The sequence below is a fragment of the Anas platyrhynchos genome, chromosome 4 (assembly GCF_047663525.1).
Source record: "Anas platyrhynchos isolate ZD024472 breed Pekin duck chromosome 4, IASCAAS_PekinDuck_T2T, whole genome shotgun sequence".
Classification (NCBI taxonomy): Eukaryota; Metazoa; Chordata; class Aves; order Anseriformes; family Anatidae; genus Anas; species Anas platyrhynchos.
Window position 1 is genome coordinate 39128400 of NC_092590.1, and position 19866 is coordinate 39148265.

At 37.0% G+C, this 19866-nt stretch overlaps 1 protein-coding gene across 17 annotated transcripts in view; it reads left to right on the forward strand.

The window, feature by feature from the left end:
* INPP4B (inositol polyphosphate-4-phosphatase type II B) overlaps nt 1-19866 on the forward strand; it is a 359615-nt gene that overhangs the window by 112523 nt on the left and 227226 nt on the right. For all 17 annotated transcript variants that reach the window (XR_011808668.1, XM_072036748.1, XM_072036745.1 and 14 more), the window contains 2 exons: nt 3652-3876; nt 5611-5655. Coding sequence is in view for 16 of the 17 variants with exons in the window: in XM_072036748.1 (XP_071892849.1) it covers nt 3652-3876; nt 5611-5655 (270 nt within the window). In the remaining variant the exon portion in view is untranslated. The remainder of the gene's footprint in view (nt 1-3651; nt 3877-5610; nt 5656-19866) is intronic.

The following is a 19866-nucleotide window of genomic DNA, read 5'->3' on the forward strand; positions in this document are numbered from 1 at the left end:
TTAGGCCTTCCTAAGAGGAAAAAAAAAAAAGGCCAAATGAAAAAGCTGCAGTGAAAAACATTTCTCCCTACACCTTAGAAATGTGTGTGTGTATGTATATATTATTTTTATAAGTCTGTCTATTAAACTGCAGTCTTTCGAGAGACAAAGGTTGATTCCAGTAACTGTCTATGCTTTTTTTGAGACTCAGTTATTTACTGCAAGTTTCAGAGAAACCCAGGTTTCTGTTGAAGATTTTATTAAAATGAAAAGGGACTTAAAATTTTAAAAATGCCTACAACTCTCTTGTTAAAAACAACTGAAATATCAAAGTAGTTGTGGAGGAAAGAGGCACTTGGTACTGTTAAAGTGAAAAACTTTTGAAATCTAAGTATTATTACAAAGTAACTATGACAACAAGAAGTTATTTTAGAATGATGGAACTAATACCAAAATATATTTCTGACTTTAGATGGTTGGGTTAGAGTAAGAGAGGCTTTCACTGGGGTTGGCTTGCTTGCACTACTTTATCCAAGTATCAGTGCGAGCACTTGGTATCAAGTCCATTCACTAGAGTTAGTAATGTTTGCTTCCTCCTTTTTCTTTTCCCTTGAGGCTAGTGTTTGTGGCAGTTAATTCATTTTTGACTGACTACTTGTGTTTTCTACAGTAACTTTAATGGCGAGTAACAAGGTTTTTTTTGCTTACCCATGAAATTCTCCTTTGTAGGATGTTTCAGGACAAATATAATTCTATTGATATACCCACCACTCACTGGAGGCATTCATTACATTTGAGGGTTTTTCAGTATACAGTTTTATTTTCAGAAATACTCATGGCAGCTAAGTTTTGCCTTCATACTGAAACCTGGAATTAAGTATCTGAGCTCAATAGGATTATTTATTTGTATATGATTTAAAATAATAGTCAACATGACAATATGAAAGAAGAATATGATAGTGATTTATTACTTAAATAAACCTGTGTTCCTTTATTGCAACAGACATTTTTGCCAATGTGCATTTTGAAAATGGTTAAGACAGTTTTTATTTCTTATAGTATGTGAACTGGTTGTACGTAAACATTACATGCATTGAATCAGCATGTGAAATATACTGCCAACTGTTCGATCTGCAGAATAAAACTTCCTACATTTGCAGAGCGGTATTTTTGCGGTAGTTTCATATGCTTTTCAGAATTGAACTTTGTTGTTCTGAGTACCCCGAAGAAGTTGTTCTGAGTACCCCAAAGACCTAAATATAGCAGAGTGTAGTTTTGAAGTGATAGTTGAGAATAAATTTCCAGATTTCAAAACTGGCACCTGTTAGATCAGAATACAGTGAATTACGTCCACTCACACTGCATTTCACGATGTCTTTCTGATTCTATGCATATTAAGTATGATTCAGTATGCCTTTTGTGCTCAGCAGTCTGATTTCCACAGCTGAGAGGTAAATATAAATAGCACGATTTCAATTGCAAAATGTTGATTTCCTCCCAAAGCAGATGTTTTTTATTTAGCTAGTGGCAGAATATTTCAAGGCAAGATCACTGTTCCTGTTTATGTTTAAAAATAAAGAGAAAAAAAAAAGAACACCTTGGCATATTTGAATTTTGATTGTCAAGTGTTGGCTTGTTTGTGTGACAGTCTTTCATTAGCTAAGGCATCTTGGAAATCCAAGCTGCTTCTATTAAAAATTCAGAGCTTTTAAAGACTGAATGGTACATGCAGGTGTTTTGCATGCCTGTAAATATCTGGATGACTGATGGTTAGTTTCAGTCTTGATGGTGGTTGCCTACATGCCACTTTTCTTTACCCCTTTCTTTTTTCCTTCCCACTGGTACTTCTAAAATACAATGAAGTAAAACCAGACTTCTGAATTACTGGGCTTAGTGACAGAAGGGAGTAGATAACTGCTGTCACACATCTTACTAGAGAATAAGAGAACTTATCAGCTCTTCTAATTACCAGTCCTTTTGAAGGTTACTGCCCCCTTGTCCACCCCAGATGCGGTAGCAGTTCACATGAGATCTTACAGGTGAAATTTTTGTTTGAGTTAATTTTCACAAACAGTCAAGCTCAGCTTGTTCAGGTTTGGTCACTCAAGGCAAATATATATTGTGTGCAAATAAGGATCAGATGAACATCTGCATCTCCCTCTGATTCTGAATATTCTTGTCACATGAACTGAATATCTTATTTCCCAGACTGAGCTGGGGCCAGAGGCAGGAGTTTAAATCCTTATTAGCACTTCTTAAAGTACCTGTGAAGCCAGAAGGACATTTCCCCACTTTCTGCTCTTCTTCTCCCTCATTCTTCATGGATTCTTTAGTTCAGCTGGTCTGTGAAATCTTGTTCTGAATTCTTATCAGCAGCTGCAGGCAGATATTTACATTTCCTTAGATCCACTACCAGACAAATAACTTGTTCCACCTCTACTGGGATTTGTGCCAACACAAATTTAAGAGACTTCCAGACTTGAGGTTTGCATCTTTTGTCCCCCATAACAATAAAGGCATAGTTAATTGTAAGTGGCAGATGCTCAGTTTATGAAGTGCAAATGGGTTTAGAATAACATATGTGGGTAAGTGCCCAAGGTTAGATACTCAAGTTAGGAAAAGGGAATTCAAGTTCACTTTGTATATAGAAAAGTTCTATGTGTTGTTTGGATTTTTGAACTAGTTATGAAAGCATGCAAGTTTTCTGCTTATTAACACTATTATATTTAGTAATATTAGCTATGGCTCATTTAGGTCAAAATGATTTTGATGCCCTACCAAATCCTTCAATCCTTCTTAACACAGGTGCTTGATAGGGTTTTATGTTTCTGAGTCAGTTGGTAACATATTCAGGGAAGCATTGATTTTTTTTTTTTTTCTTTTGCAGTTCATTCCTCATTGTGTTTATCACACACCATGTCACACTGAATTTGCAGCTCTGTGAAGCTGTCCGTGCCACAGAATTTTAAATGCCTAAAAGGTGTTTTTTCTTTCTGTGCTAATTCTAATCAAACGACTGACCCTTGCTACTTACCTGCATTTCCTTGTGAGCTTTGGCATTTTTTTAAAATGCCTTCTGTCTTTCGTCCTTAGAAAATTTCATCATTAAACAATTAGACTTCAGGCAGAACAGCAAAAGACACGTATATAGTAATGAGGTCAGAAGCTCCCATGCACAAACTGTTGGGCCTTCACAGAGGAGTTCTGTCATGCTAAATTATCTGCATGTATTGATGAGCAGTATTCTGCCAAGGATGGATAAAATGTGGAGCAGAAAGTGCAGGTCTAATAGAAGAACTGATGAACACATCGATTCTGGTGAAATCACATTGTCTGTCTGCTGTTCCTGCTAATTTCTTGTTTAAGTTAGCAATTCTGATAGCTACCTGCTAAGCTGCAGAATCTGTCCTGAAAAAGGGTTTCCCATTTCAGTTTGATTCATCCACCTGGTTTAGCAATATGTTAATTGCTTTTAGTACCGCTCTGTGGATAGACTTTGTGCTGCACCAAATACAAAAGAACAGGCATTGGTTCAAGAATTGGGTGGGCTGCATGGCTCTGTAATGGAAGAAGTACATGTGGTGGCATTAATGTTGTGGGATAACAATTTTGTTGTGATCCCCAGTCTGAATAAGAGCTCCTAACAATGGTGTTGATGTTTTCTGAATGCAGAGTTTCAGAGTGGAGAACCAGATCTTTACATTGAAGCTGCATCTAAGCCAGACTGTGAAGCTTGGGCTGTGGCACTGGGAGAGGCAAATTCAGAAGGTTTGAGGAATAAAATTCAGCAGCTCCGGAGACTGATCATGGAAATCAAAGAGGAGAGAGCATCAGAAGAAGCCCATCAGTTTCTCCCTTCGTCACAAGTAGACAGTTTAGGAGAGCCACAGTTTACGAGTAAGTGCATATATTTTTTTTTTTTTTAGAGTGGTAAAATAAAAATGCCACAGAATATAGCAGTACGGTTAGTGTTATAGACTGTGTACGTAATGCTCTTTTACTCGTTGCTTGACAAAATACAATTGTAGAAGGAGAGAATTGATCAAAACTATCTGCATATTACCAATTATACTTAAATTTATGCTGATTATCTTCAGAGGAACAAATATGTGATCACTACATTTCTGGCCTTTTTCTCCAATGTGTTTTCTTCATGAGACCTAAATATCCTGTTCTTGTTATGTATACTACATGAATATACGGGTTACTATGTAAGATAATATCTGATAATTTTCTTCTATTTGCAAAGTGATACTTAGTTTAGGTACTTAGTGATACTTAATTTAGTGTTACGAAAGTGTACTTCGTAATATAAAAGCACTGTGGGTATGAAAGCATGTAGCGATACATTGAGTCATGTTCGATGCACGGTGGGCCTGAATTATGCTGTATTGCTGTGTACTGTATTCCAGTTGCCCAGTTACTTAATCAAGTCTGTGTCCAGCACACTCATAAAAATGTTCCAGGCCAACATGCTGACTCTGCTAGTGGTGAGGTTGAACTCTGAGAAATTTGTGGTCAGAGAAATTTTTATAACTCTATTAAAAAAAAAAAAAAAAAAGGGAGATCTTATTTATTATTTCTTACTGACCAAGACCTTTCCAAGCTCTGCAGCTGTATTTTTTTTTTTTTCTGGCCAGACTCGAATAATTAGCTACAATAATGAGAACAATTTGAAACCCAGACCTATTCTGCAACATCAAATTTTCATTGAATGTGAACAGCTATTTTCTTCCTATATTTGTAACAAAAATCTTATTTTCTAGATTATATACCAGCTTGGTTCACCCAAGTCGGACCAATTTCTTCAGTACTTCAGTAATTTCAACTACTTAATAATGATGCTTATTGGAGATGATACATAAATGTTGCCATGAGACAGTTTCTTTTCTACAAGTTTAATTGATACCGTAGTTGGGATTCAATTACTTCCTGCAGAGGGTGAACAACTCACTATTATTTAACCATCCTTCCTGTGTTTCTCTTATTGTGGTTCTGTGGTTCACTTCTTTGTCCTATGTAGGTAGAATATATAGCCCTTAGCAGTACATATGCCCTACAACTTGATTCCAAAGTGGAAGGAACTAAAATGTTCTTGTTTTCAGTATATGAAAAACAAAATAAAATACTGTATTCTGATAAAGAGCAGGGTTATTTTATTGACCTACGTGTAAATTGTAAAACAACAACTTGGATATATTTTCCTAGATTAACCTAGTTTACATACTTTCACAGGACATTCTTCTTGTTTTTATTTTTAATGTGATAGCGTACCCATTTAAAAAAAATGAGTTGTAGTATCTGTCAGGAAAACATTATGTTTGTAGATGATTGGGATCAAAAATCTTACGGATATCAATACCTGATTGTTTTCTTAGTTTCTTTTCCCATCAATGAAAAGTTTCTGTTATTAAGACAGAAGTCATCTGTAGAAGTTAAATTTTTTTCTGGACAAGTACTTCATGCAAAGACCTTTTTCACTCCCAGTTTTTAATTATGAAATGTTTCTCCATTGGCAGTGGCAGGTAGTTAATGAGTCATGAACAAGGCATGTAAAACTTTTAAGTTGTATTTAAAAATATATATTAAAATGAAATTATTTCTAATATGTTTTTTTCGTAATGTTAAAAGGTATTCAGAGGATTGCAAATGAGCCAAAGTTGGAGTTCAGTCTTGGTAAGATACCATTTTTTTTCCTTGCTGTGTGTATGCATATGTGTAGTGTTATGTAGTGCAGCATATTGCCTCTTGAAAAAGAAAGAACATAAGAGCTCTGGTTCATTTAGGCAAGATAGGCAGGAGACCTGCCTGTGTGTGTGTCTTTGAAATGCTTTCTTGGTATTCCTGTTTTTGGTTAAAATGTCTGAAGATCTGCTGACTCCTCAAATGCTCTACTTCTCTACTGTGCTGAAAATCTGTCCCATAGTTCTGTCAATGTTGTTTGAAAATGAAATGTTACTAATTTGAACTGTGTTTAAGATGCACTTTTAAAAAAGACCTTTCATTCAGATGATAGTGCCGTCCCCTTAGAACAAACCTTTATTTAAAAGCCTTGATCTTTTTAGAGACAGGAATGGATATAAATGTTTGCCTAATTTTCCCTTTTTATACTTTGAGTTAGTAAAATAACTTAATTTCAGGAGGTATTCCGTCAGCTCCAGCCACCCTCTCTATACAGGGGTATACAGCATGATAAAGATGGCTGAATAAATCAAGAAATCTCGTAGAATAATTATGTAGTTGTAGTGTGACGTGAAGGTGCACAGTATTTGCTTCCTGAAGAGTGTACCATTTAGAGAAGTGAATTATTAACTTTGTTATTGCTCTTTTAGAGCAAAAACTTGAAATTTCAAACTTGCCAAATGTGAAGATAAATCTTTTTATCTTCATATTTGAAGATATCTCCATATATGAAGATAGATCTTTTGCTGTTGAAAAATTAAATGCAATAATTCCTTATCAGAAATCAGACTAATAGCTAGGCTTCTTGCTTATTGTCTCTTCCTATAAACAGTAAAATCACAATTTGAAATAACAGATCTTCTGAAATATCTCATCCTATATGCTTCATATTTTCTGAAATATATAAATATACTTGGCAAATTTCTTATTTTTGCATTCCTATAATCTGTTAATGTGCATCTTGTTTTATAGTTGTACAATGAGAAACTTTTAAAGCTGTTCAGTATCTGTTATATTTCCTCTGATAGAAACACTTGGAAAATTTCTATTGCAAAGATTCTACAAGAATTGGAAAAATCTCTTATATAAAAATCTTCAGGGGGGAGAGAGGGGACAGTTTCTACTACTATCATGCTATCACTTCCATTAAATGTGTCCCACCCAACTGTAAGGGGGCAAGAGAGATCTGTTGTAGCAGTGGATATTCTAGTTGTGGAAATCACGACTTTAGCCTTTCTTTTTTTTCCTCTTTTTTTCCTTCCTGTTTATTTACCATACCAGATTGGTCTTCCTCCCCTGTATCACCGTGTGTGTGCAAGAGAGCAAAAGAATAAGAGTGCAAGTAAAATCCATTGAACTCCACTGTTTGGAGAACTTTACCAACAAGGTCTCCTTCTGCAACCCTCTCAGTACAGCAAACACAATGGCATCATTGGTGTGAATGCAGGCTCTCACCTTGTTCATCCTGTCACTTGTCCTTTGTGGCCTTGGCCTTTGAACTGGGTTATGCTTGGCTTTTGTGTGGCAGTAACAACACTGATTTAAAAGCAGATATCCTAAGCTGTGCCCTTTTGGGCAGATGCAGTTCTATTGGATGCAGTAATGTCTAGATTCTCGTAACTATACCAGGGTAGTTTCACCTGTATGATTTTTTTATTATTATTATTTTTTTAAACTAGATGGTTACAGCTGTAAAAAATGTTGTGAAATAGTGTTTTTTTCTTCTGTAGGGTCTACTTCTGAAACTTATAAAAGTTGGCACAGAAGAAAGGCCTAGTTCTCTCAGGAAATTACCATGCTATAATGATGATAAAAAACTATTCTTACCTTTCTATTAGAAAGGTAACTTTCCTGTTTCTTTCTATAAGCATTTTTGTAGATGATATGACTGGAGTATTTAGGCATGGCTAGTAAAATTGCAATGTTCCAGCCATAACAAACTCCCAGAATGACCCTGGTGTGGGATTGGAAAAGGGAGGAAGGTGCCACAGACAGTGGCAATTAGATAAGCTGTACTTCAGGAAACATTTTTACTGTGCCAAATGTGCCCTGGCTGGAATAAGTGTTAAAAAAAAAAAAAAAGTGTGTAACTGTTTTCAATGTTTTCACGCTCATGCTCGATGGAGCTATATTCATCCATGGTGTCTTTTGCATTTTATTTATTTATTTTTAGTAGGAATTTAATTTCTGGTTTATTCTGCATCATTGTTGATCAAGTCATGGAGTTGTATTATACACTGAAGTCTGCTTCTGCGGCTCAGGCAACAAGTAGAAATATAAACCTCGTGTTTTTCACTGGTATTCCTGGTCAGTGCTTATAAGTCAGGGATATTTGGCAGCAAGGCTGACCCTTAGTGTCTTATTTTAAAATAATACTAAACATTAATGTACATCATGGAAATCCATGTGAAGTGACTGAGTGGTCCATAGAAGACTTCAATGTGTCATAAGCTGTTATCCTTATTACTGTAAGGTCAATATAACCCTGGCAGTATCTCCTACCTGCCGCCACCCCACTCACCACCACTGTGCTGTAGAAATGGACATGAATGCAGCAGCTGCTTTTGGCTTGTGGATGTGAAAGGAAGAATTTGGCTGGGAAAGATGCACTGCCTTGCGGTATCAGCTGTGCCAAATATCTGCCTCTTGGCTGGTGGCAGGCCAAGAGCGTTGTTTGGCTGCTCTATCTTTTGGAGGCTTGAATTCTATAAAATTAGACTGTTAAGGTAATTTTGTTCAATATCCATATTACAGCAGTGCGGGTAGCTATAGTTTTAGGAATCAGTAAATAAATGAGAAACTTAGCACTCGCTAACAAAGGACTTCCAAGGCCTTGTTGTCCAGTAAACCAAAAAAGCATGGTAAGGAAGGGTGATACATAGAGATTTGCTGCAAGCAAGCCAACTACTACAAGGTGTACCTAAAGTAACCACATCTTAGGGCTCTGTAGAGACTTGTAAAAACGATTTAACTGGTCTTAAGCGTTTATGTTTCGGAAAACAAAGCTAACAGCTAATAACATATAAAACTGGTCTCCATTCCTGAAATAATGGTTTATATCTTTAATTTTAGTCGCAGACATATGAACAATATTTGATTAGCTAAGTAGAAATTAGACTCCATGTCAAAAAATATGTATGCAAATAAACATTTGCTTATGTCAGCTCATATGGACATGCCTTTAACTTTAAAAGTATCTTTCAGGTATTGCCACATAACTTATATTTTTTCTGTCACTGGTGAATAGTTGATCAATAAGTAACTTTCAGAAATGGAGCTCACCAGTAATTAAGACAGAATATGACTTTTCATTAATGCTTGCATACTGTCTAATGCAAGGTTACTGCACAGTTAGCTCTTTCTACAGGTGTTTGTTATGGACTTAACTGGTTTTGGTTGCCAGTTACTGTTTTGTTTTTCAAAATTTCCAAGTCTCTGTGTCCTGGATCTAACTACACATGGTGTAGGTTCCTGACTTAACGCTGATTTCAGTGTAGCTACTTTGTAGTATGAGCTTACTTAGCTGAAATATTAGGTAATGGTTATAGGATATAAATTACATTATGCATACAGGTGAGCACTTGTGAAGTTTCTAAGAGCTTGCATCTCTAAAGGTATTTGCATTTACTTCATGATGAACTGATAAAGCAGCACAGGAAAACTCAAGAAAAAGGAGGGAGTAGGGCAGAAGGCTCAGTTGGTAGTAGAAGTGCTCAGAGCTGAGCTCAGTAATGAATGTGCCATTAATATGGAGAAATACATTGGAGAAAATAAAATCTAAATGGAAAGGTCATTACCGTTTTAATGTCCAGTAGAATTTCTCTGGACTCATTTCAGTATTCTTGAATTTCCCTAATTGGTTAGAGGTGTGGAGACAGCTGAGGATATTACCGTTGTGGGTGTAGTATAATTGTCTAGATAGCTGCCTAGGAAGTCATATCTCTGCATATGTTGTAGTCATAGTCAGGTACTCATTTTAATGAGAGCACCTGTCGAGCATTTGCAAAAGCTTTCCCTTTCTTGGGAGGTATGTTAGGGCAGTGAAACTTGATGGACTGTCCTGTTGTTGTGTAACCTCTGTGTACTTTTCAAAGGATAGAATAATGTAAGTCTCAGTTATGTCCTTTTTCAAAAACTCATTAAATAGCACACAATTCATAGAAAACATAACCGAGGAGATGAAAGGATAAAAACATAAATTTTCTAGGGCATTTATATTTCCATTTTACCAAGTGGTGTGTTGATACAGGAGCTGTCTACCTCTAAACACAGGTAACTTTTTTTTTTCTTAAATTCTTAACTGTCTTTTTCATTTTCCCAAGGTAGTATTGTGATGGCATCTCTTGGAAAAGGTCTTGAAGCAGATTTAACTCTGAATACTGAACCTAAATGGTACATCAATGCTGCTCAAAGACCATGACCAAACGTTTTTTTTCCAATTCTGAAACATAATCTGGAGGTTTTTTGGCAGCAGCTGTTCCTAGAAGAATAATGAGCAAAAATACTAGTTTCATCAACACCATAAACTTGGAATCAGGCTCCTGATTCTAGCAGAATTTCCCATCTAACTCAGCTTTCAGTTTTTCAGTTCAGCGACTAATAGTTTCTTATTAGTCAAATGAAAAAGAAAATCATCATCACATTCTGAGAGCATGTATAAAAGAGAAGTGATCTTTTTTTCTATGAATCTAAGTGTCACTGCATGATCTAGGCTTTTATTCCCCTATTTTTTTAAAGGCCATGTGAATCAAATTAGTTTAATTGTCACATGAAGAGCAGGTTTATGCTTTTGCTGTCTTAAAACTTGATTTTTTTTGGTTAAAAGTTGAAATTTATTATGAATTTGGTCTGATCCTATACAATTTCTTTCTACCCAATGACATACTCAGGTGTGTTTTCCTAGTTTTACTGATACAAAACTCTGTATTGGGATTCTGATTAATCCCAGTGACAAAACAGATGAAGATGAGTTAATATGCACAGAACAAGTAAATAGCAAAGGTTTCATATGATTGGAAGGAATCCTCTCTTCTCCTCTGGGAACTGTGTGTTTGGGCTTCAGGCTGTTTTGGGGCTTTTGCACTACAGCATAAGGTGCTGAAATTGCATTTTATTCTTAGCAAGTACTAATTGCTACGATGAACTTGGACACAAAAGACCCTTTTCCAAAGAGGTACCAATTTCAGGCCTAGTATAATGGGCATGTTTTGAATGGTTTTGACACTAGGACTTGCCATGGTTTCAGAATAACTCTTCAGAGGTTTTTTCCCCACCTTACACAGGTGAACTTGAGATAAGAGACTTGTGTGCTGTTGAGGCAAGTAGTGCAATCAGACAAGTTCCAAACCTGTGAACACCCTTCACCTTTCATGTCATGCTGTCCTCTCCTTTTCAGCAGTATTTGGTGATAGAGCAGAATGATGTGCATCGATCAAATAAATAAGCAGCGTCACCTAGAGCTAAGTGATGTTCAGTCACTTAGGGAGGAGGGTAAAATCCTTAGTGTTTTCTTGCGTTCTGTGGAGCTCATAAGCTTTCTATATGATATGCAGGCATTACATGAGCATTGCTGAAAACTGATTTGAGGATGAATTTGCCAAGATACCACAACCTCTTTATCCACCTGTCCTCCCACAGTACTTGGTTAGCTTCTGACAAAGCTTTTGGGGTTGTCATAGCCCTTCCCCAAGAACTATTATTTTTATAGGCAGTTTTCGGAAGCTCTGCTCCTTGGTCGTTTTAAGCCTCTTTAAAAGTACAGCAGCACTCCTGAATTTTACATGCTTCCAACCCTGTCCAAGAAAGTGTGATATCTTTATCAATGGTGTTTCCACCAGGTTCCACTGGCTGGATCTTACCAGTATGACTTGGTAATTTTAGACAGTTTTGATGTAATGAGGTGATCATAATGTCACTGTTGAAATATTAAAAGAAAAAAGAAGTATTAATGTTTTCCCTTTAAAACACTGCCACCTTTTAGTCTTGTCTGACTCATCTGTTATGAACATATTCAGTCTCATTCCAGTAGAAGGTTGTCCCATTCCACTTGGCAGTGCCAACCTGCATTCTCCATTTCTCTGCCGTATTAGTTAATTCATTATATTCTGCCACCCTTCCCTCCCACCCCCACATAATGTATTGTACCAATGTGGTTTGCTAATGTACAGTGTTCACTACATGAAAGCATCTTTCAAGAATATGTTGTCTATGCTGGAAATTTAAAAAAAAAAAAATAAAAAAATGAAGAGGGGAAAAAACATCAACCAAATAATAATAATTTAAAAAACATACCATGAAACTGCAAGTCATACTCCATTCCAAAACTCATATCCTTATTCCGTTTTTCCAGATAATGCTGCTTTCCAGTTCTGGAGAATGAGGCTCATTTTTCAAATCTGTATCTTTAGGCACTGCTGTAATTTCAGAAATCTAGCCTTTTAGCTCTTTGGGGTGGGGATTGTCTTAATTCGCATTGCAGCCAGAGAACAGAGTGCTGTCACAGTCCTTAAAGATTAATCTCAATTATATTGCTGATTATGCAGGAACTCTGAAATTTTCAGTAGTGAAACTTGGGAAGCTGTTCAGCTACGGGTCTGCCTGTTCATCGTATGTTGAGAGAATCCGAAAAGTTCTCCCTTACAATATAGGTATTTTTATGTAGAAATAAATATATATTTTATATACTGCATAGGGAGAATATATATATTTCTGTGTAGAATATAATTGAAGATATCTATTCCATATATGGATATGTTTCCTGGCTGACAACTCATGTTTAGTATAGCATTAGTCATTTTTGCTAACTCTGTCTACTTAGTTTGTGTTAATGAGTAATTCTGTATCGAAGTGGTCATGGATATGCTTCCAACTTGTTGATATCTACTGCTACTTAATGATACTCGCTAAGCATTTGTGGCTTCTGTAAATTCAATTTCTGCAGGTTAGAGAGGTTAAATTGTATATTACTTCTTGCTGTGTGGCAGTTACTCACCATGGTGGGCTTAAGTATGGGGATGTATACTTGCTCTGCAGTAGGTCAGAGCACACGATGAGCCACTAATGCCAGATAGATCATACTGATTCAGTGCACTTGGTGTGGTGGAGTAGAGCAACTACTAACATCCGAATACGAGTCATAAATAGTGTGAGGATGTTTTGGGGTATTAATGTAAGTAAATCCATGTGCAAACAGTATTCAGGTAGTTTTGTTCTGTGATATTTGAATATCTCCTGTTTCTGGAAGCTTTTGCTTTTCATACTTTTTTTTTCCTTGGGCTATCAGGCAAAAGTAGATGACAATCATGTAAATATGAACGTGTACCAATCAGGGTTGTGACTAAGAGAAACATTTGCTTTTAAATCTAATAGAATAAAGATTATACCACAGTGACTCTCACATGTTGTGATATAAATGTATCTAGAGATAAATTTTGAATAGCTATGGCTAATCTGTTTAGAGAGGAGTTTGTAGATACCTGAATTTGAAAAGCTATTTAACACTTGAAAGGTTTTTATGGATTTTAACTGTTCTGAGAGACAGGGTTTTATCAACAGAGTGCTCAAGTGATGCAATAGATAATAGGATTAAATTCTGTCAGAAGTGTACAAATTCTGAAATTGTGCCAGAGGTAGAAAATTGTTGAACTTACATAGCCACGGAATGAGGAGGATAAGAGTATGAAGGACCTTTCTTTTTCAGATCTTAAATAAAACTGTGAGGTTTCTCAGTAAAATGTTGCTTCTTGATATTGAAAATGGTACATGGGTTAATCTGTGGGTTAACCACTTCTTAACCTTGTGTGGGTACTCATGTTGCTCTGCCTGACCTGCTTGTAGCTTCTGAGCTTAAAATACTCAAAGAATCAGAAACCTTTATGATAAATAGTGAAGCTCATGGAAGAATACTTAGGAAAAGAGTTAGTTTTTTGAGAATTTATTGATATAGGTAGACATTTGATGTGATTCAGTCAAAATTGGTCTTATTAATTTGTCACTTAGGTATTTTTAAAAAAAAAAAAAAAAGCTCAGTAGGTACCTTAATTTGTCTCTTCGTATTTTTACAGGCTTAATGCTTGATTTCTGAAGTATTAGGTGTTCTAGTGAATGTGACATAAACTTTTAAATTATTCCAATGTAACTGAAAACTTGTGTTTCCAGGGTATTTTTAAACTACTTCATTACAATGTACGATTAAAGATCATTAAGCTAAAGGGAAGTTATTTTTGGCATATGCTGTTCTTTTTTCCTTAATATTTTTCTCTTCCTGCTTTTCTCCCAAAATACATCACCTACTGTGTGTACTTTCTCCTGTTTGTCTTGCCAATTTATGCCCTCTTTCAAGTTTTTGAACCCCGTTCTCTCAAGTGATTCTTCAGACTTTGTAGCATGACTTCCACATGGGCCACTGAGATCTTGTGCACTGAGCCTTGATTTGGGAGGGGTGTGGGTGTGCATGCACGGGGTCTGTTACACCTTTAGGGTGCCAGACTGATGGAGTAGAGTGAGTGGAAGAGTTGTATGTGGTCGGGCAACTGAGCTGGGCAGGGAACGATGACAGCTTACCTAGCAGTTCCCTGCTGTGGAAACAACATTCCTGGGCAGCATCTTCCCAGCTGAGGCTGGCAGTCTGCCCACTCTCCCATGGTATGACCAGCCTGTCTGTGAGGTACAGCACTTAAATGACCTGATGGTGATGTGCCCTCTCTGGCACATAACAAGGGGTAGGTCCAGAACTGGTTGGTTTGTAGTTGCAGGAAACACATCTGAATGCAGAGGGCTATTTAGTTTCTTACTGAGAATAATTTCTTCTGCAGACATTTATACGCAGAGAGCAATGAGCCAACGCAAGATGAGGTGTTCTTTGTTCGTACAGAAAGCTCTGTACAACTTGCTTACCCACAACAGAGATTTGGATGGCAGTCCTGGCACTGTTGTCTCCTTCAAACATTTCTCAACCTCCTAGGAAGCTGACATTTTAACTGTTCAGGACTTTTTTTTTTTTTTTTTTTGATCTATGCTGCTGTTGTCAGAGAAGCTTAGAAGGCATAGAGTGCTTGCAGAATATTTTCAGCAACAAATGTTAGTGTACTCTGTAGTTTGCATTACTAAGAATAATCTAGATATTTTATAAATCCTTTAAAACTACACTTTTTTTTTTTTTTTACTGATAGAAGGGCTTTTTTGCATCAAACTACAAGATCTGGTAGCTGTAAAATTTTGAGCTGTAGTCCTACTTAAAAAAGAAATTGTATATACAGTGACGATTGCTTAAGAGACGTTTTTATTGCTTTTTTCTTTATGCTTCGGTGGCTGCAATGTTAGCTTTTTCTGCTGATGTCCTATGTCTCTTATGGTTCTGGGAGTTCTGCTGGGTAGTTACAAGAAATACTATGTTTTTGAATAATTGGACAGAATTATTGGAATAATTTAGGAAGCAAGAAATAACATTCATGACTAAGAGAGCTGGAGCATCGTGTCCTATGAGCTGGGACTTTTCAACCTGAATAAGAGAGGTCTCGAGGATCTTATCAAGGTGTATAAATAGCTAGAGGGAGACAGTGGAGATGAGGGAGCCACATTCTTCTGCCCGGTGAAGAACAAGAGACAACGGATGCAAATTTAAAAAAAAATCATAATCAGAATTAAAACCAACCAAGCAAAACAAAAACACTTTTTGTTTACTGTGAGGTTGACCAAACACAACATAAAATGCGTAGAGAGGTTTTTGAGTCTCCATCCTTGAAGATGGTCAAAACCTGACTGACTGTGGTCCTGGGTAACCTGCTGTAGCTCACCCTGCGTAGACACAGGTGTTGGACTGGAGCTCAAGAGGTCCTTTCTAACCAAAATGTTTCTGGCGTCTCTGTGATAGACGTTTGTCATGTAAGGTGGCAATAGGATTTGGGATGCCTTTTAGAGCTTTCTGTTAGTTGACTGGTTTTCAATTGACTCTCACAATGTTCTGTACCATACGGTGATACTAAGGTGTCTGTTGCCTTGATCTAGAAATACTTCAGTATCTCTAACCATCTCTTATAATTATGTTGAAATTAAGCTTTAAAAATTGTAATCCATCTGAACTCGAGCAGTTTTAAGTTTTAACTCTTAACTCTCTTTTTGTTAGGGTGAATGTGCTAAAGTTGCACCGGGGAGGTTTAGGTTGGATATTAGGAAGAACATCACTGAAAGGGTTGTGAGGCATTGGAACAGACTGCCCAGGGAAGTGGGTGAGTCACCATCCCTGGAGGTCTTTAAAAGACGTTAAGATGTAGAGCTTAGGGATATGGTTTAGTGGAGGACTTGTTAGTGTTAGGTCAGAGGTTGGACTTGGTGATCTCAGAGGTCTCTTCCAACCTGGATGATGCTGTGATTGTGATTTTATGGTACATTTAGTGTACTTCAGGTAAGGGTATGATACCAGCACGAATTGCTTTGCTTCTTGGGCAAGGAGCAAGTTGGAACCACAGATAGTTCAGCAATGGGAAATTAAAGTCCTTTGGTTATGGCTTGGGATACTAGCTGATAAGTGCTCATTCTAATGTGTTTTTTTGTGTATTTGCATGTGAAGATTTTCTTTCCCCTGTATGTTTTCACATGGGAGACGTACTAGCGGGAATGCTTCTAAAATGCAAACAGAGCAAAAAATGTTTACTGGATGTATTTACAGCGGTGTTGTCCAGGAGTAAAATTCAAATGGATGCTTTTTACTTTCAACTGAAACTCTTCCCCCTTTTTCCACTCCTAAAAGAGTTGAGGATGAGTTTGAGTGAAAGAGAAATAAGCTGAGGATGACTCCTTAATGATCAATGCCCCTTCCAGGGTGGGATGGGCCTGAGTTCTGGAGTCTCTTCAGAGGACAGTGGCTGTGTCCTGGACCCGAACTGAGTGACAATTTAATGGCAGTAACTCTTCCTTTCTTTCTTTTTTTTTTTTTTTTTGCTTGTTTGTTTGTTTTTCTAATCAAGGTAGGATGCCTTCAAGAGGAAGATTTGAAGGTCTACTTCATTGCGCTTTCTCTTGAGTGATAATTGATGAATTTCTGTGGTTTATAGCTGCTAAAGTAGAGGTATGCAGAATGATAGACCTGGATCTGACCTGCATCTGACTTCTTTCTGGTCCAGTGCTTTCACTCAATTAAAAGGGGACATTGGCACCATTTCTCCTTCAGCCTTCCTGCTGGGTGTGTTGTGAAAGAAATCAGCGGTGATGTTTTTGTGGAGCATGGACTAGCAGCTGTGCCCTGCCACTACCTGCCAGCCTGAGACTGTCAAGATAGGTGTGGGGTTCACAAATTCTGACAGGGCCTGAGATGGGCTCAGAGCTGCTCAGCACTGTGAATGCATCTGGGACATGCCCAGAAGTTGACCCGCAGGCACGTAGGGACCTCTTGCAGTCAAAAGCTTAAATATCTGGAGACTTTGAATGTCTGTGGAGTTAGGCAGCAGGTGTGTGAAAGCTTAGAGTACTCTGTTGAAAACCCACTTGTGGCCGTCTGGCTTTTTGTGAGTTTTCTCTTGACTTCTTGCTGTCGCTTTTTGCGGTTGGTGTTTTCTAATCTTTAGCCCAGTCTGCAAAACACTTAGCGAAGAGTTCTCTGGAGATTGCCTCCTATCTCTTTCCTCGTGTGTCTTTCTGTTTGAAGATAGTCACCTTATAATTCCAAAAGGGTTTAGATAATTAAGGAGACAAATAGCAAGGAAATCATTTCCAAATTACAGTAGTTGTGCAGTTCGTGCCTCTTGTTGTGCAGAATGGTAATAACTAAACAGCCATGAAACGACTGGGTTTTGCTAGGCCAATAATTATTAACAGAACCTTTTAAAATTACTCAAAGCATGATAGCTCTTCTATGGTCCTTAATGGTACTGCACTGTGTTAACTGAACATTTGTCTTTCAAATAGCAGTTGTTAAATACATCTCTAAATATGCCTATAGAAATAATTGCAATAATACTTTCATGTTATAAAACATCTCCCAGTGGACTTTTTTTTTAATCCTTATATGTGGGAACAGAAGTTCTATAAAAAGAAAAACATCTAATTAATTGAAGACTGAAGTCATCCTCCCCTTTTGAACACATTAGTTATAGATGTACTTATTTTTGGAAGTTTTGAAATGCATGTCCTACAGTGAGATTTGACTTGAAAATCAAGTTCCCCTGTGGGCCATGGTAGAATGGGAACTATATTCGAAGCGCTGCAAAATCCCACGTGATGCTGGATGCAGCATGGCTGCTGTGGCTGTTACAAGCACACCAGGCTATCTGAGGTGCTTCGTAGGACTGGGTTCAAAACAAACAAAATACTTAAAAAAAAAAAATAATAAAAAAAAAAAAATAAAAAAAAATAAAAAAAAATTCTTTATGGTTTTGCTCACATCTTCTGATATTAAAGTTTCTAGTACTGTTATGGACACTTAAAGTTTTGTGATTAGCCATGTTTTAAGTGTGGTTCTTCACATACGATGATGAACTCAGAAGAACTTGGTCTTAACGTTGTTTGAATACTAGAATTCTTAATGGCTGGTAAGGTGGAGATTGCTGGCTGTAGAGACTGTGAATGAATTGTTTTCAAAACTAAAATGGGCTAGCAGTCTACTCAACTTTGAGATGAGTGTGCTCCCAGTGTCGTGAAGAGCAGCAACACCTTCTTCATTCTGGATTAAAATCTCAGATCCATGGGAGATAACTCTATAGAGACAAATTAAGATTTTTTTAAACCCTTAACTAATATTTCTTCATACATTTATTATGTAACATGATTATTTGAAGAAGGAATGAATATGATATTCACTCACAGTTTCTTGTGGGCTGAAGGGCTATGGCTGCGTGGTTGGTTACCAGATAATTCACGAGAGAGCTGGCTTCAGGAAAGTTTATGCGAAAGAGGCATCCTTTATGGTAGCCGCTAAAAATACAGTATTACTTAGGGGTACTCAAGTCAATGTCAACATCATCTACCTTGGGTGATCATAACAGTATAGTTGTGGGATCCGAAAGTCTTGCACAGGCTGTACAATGTCCTTAGGAAGCAGGGTGGATCAGTCCCTGTTGAGGTCTGGTTTCCTGTAGCTTGATTTCTATTTACAATCGTGTGTCTCTCATTTAATTAAAGCTCCTTCGAGCAGTTGTGTACTGTACTGTAGTGAAGAAGCTCACTAAAAGACATCATGTTGTTTTCCAAGTACTTTCTGAAGCTTGTTGTCTGCCATAGTTGCTGGACTCTGTGTTGCTTGATTGCAGTGCTTTATTTTGGAAGGGAAGCTTCTTTATTTACCAAGCCTTGAACATACATCATAAGGATGCACGTGAAGACATGGATTTAGAGTAAGGATAAAGAACAGCTGCATTTTCTTTACATAATAGGGGAAAAGATTCTCTCTACAGCATTGTACAGTAATACCATGCACTGAGGATCAAAACCACAAGTTTCATTTGACAACTGGTATAGCATTGTATTAGTGCTTATGTTAAAGTAAGCCATGTATGCTGCTGTAATAAAAAGAGATGGGGCTGACTGAAAACTTCCTGTGAAGGATATTTGGCTCTTTGTTTCTTTCGTATTCTGGTAGTGTTGCTGATATATTTTTTGTGAATTTATAAATTTCTGCAAAGATGGAGAAAGTTAAGAATGAGCAGAATCTATTTTATTTATAAAATCTGGGAGAAGTTGTTGCAGGTTACAGACACTTGCTGTGAGCTTACAGTATAAAGAAATTCATAGTTAAAAGAAAAAAGGAAGTCTATTATTTGCTGTTCTTCTAATGCTTCAGCTGGTGCTTAAACTTGTAATTATTATTTTTAGGATTGTGGGAAATCTGGAATTACAGCAAGTTTATTTTTTTTAAAACTTAATTAGATACTTGATATGACAATATTGGGAAAAGGTGAAAGGGGAAGTGGTATTTAACTCTGTTTCCCAGACATTTAAACATTTCTGTGGCATTCTAAAATGCCAACAATGCCAAAATAAATTTCAGCCTTAGAATAGCAGCGTATTCTTATCAAAACAGATTCTGATATGAAATATACTTTGGAATGTAGTTATGCATAACATTTTTTTTTTTGTCTTGAGGCATTTTTTTCACTTTCTTCATTACTATCACCAGAGAACTGAAGTCCCCTTCAGGGCAGAGCAAAAACACTGTTAACAGGCAGTGCCACAGTCAGAATAGCTTTGGATAGAAGGTATAGATGTTAACTAAAA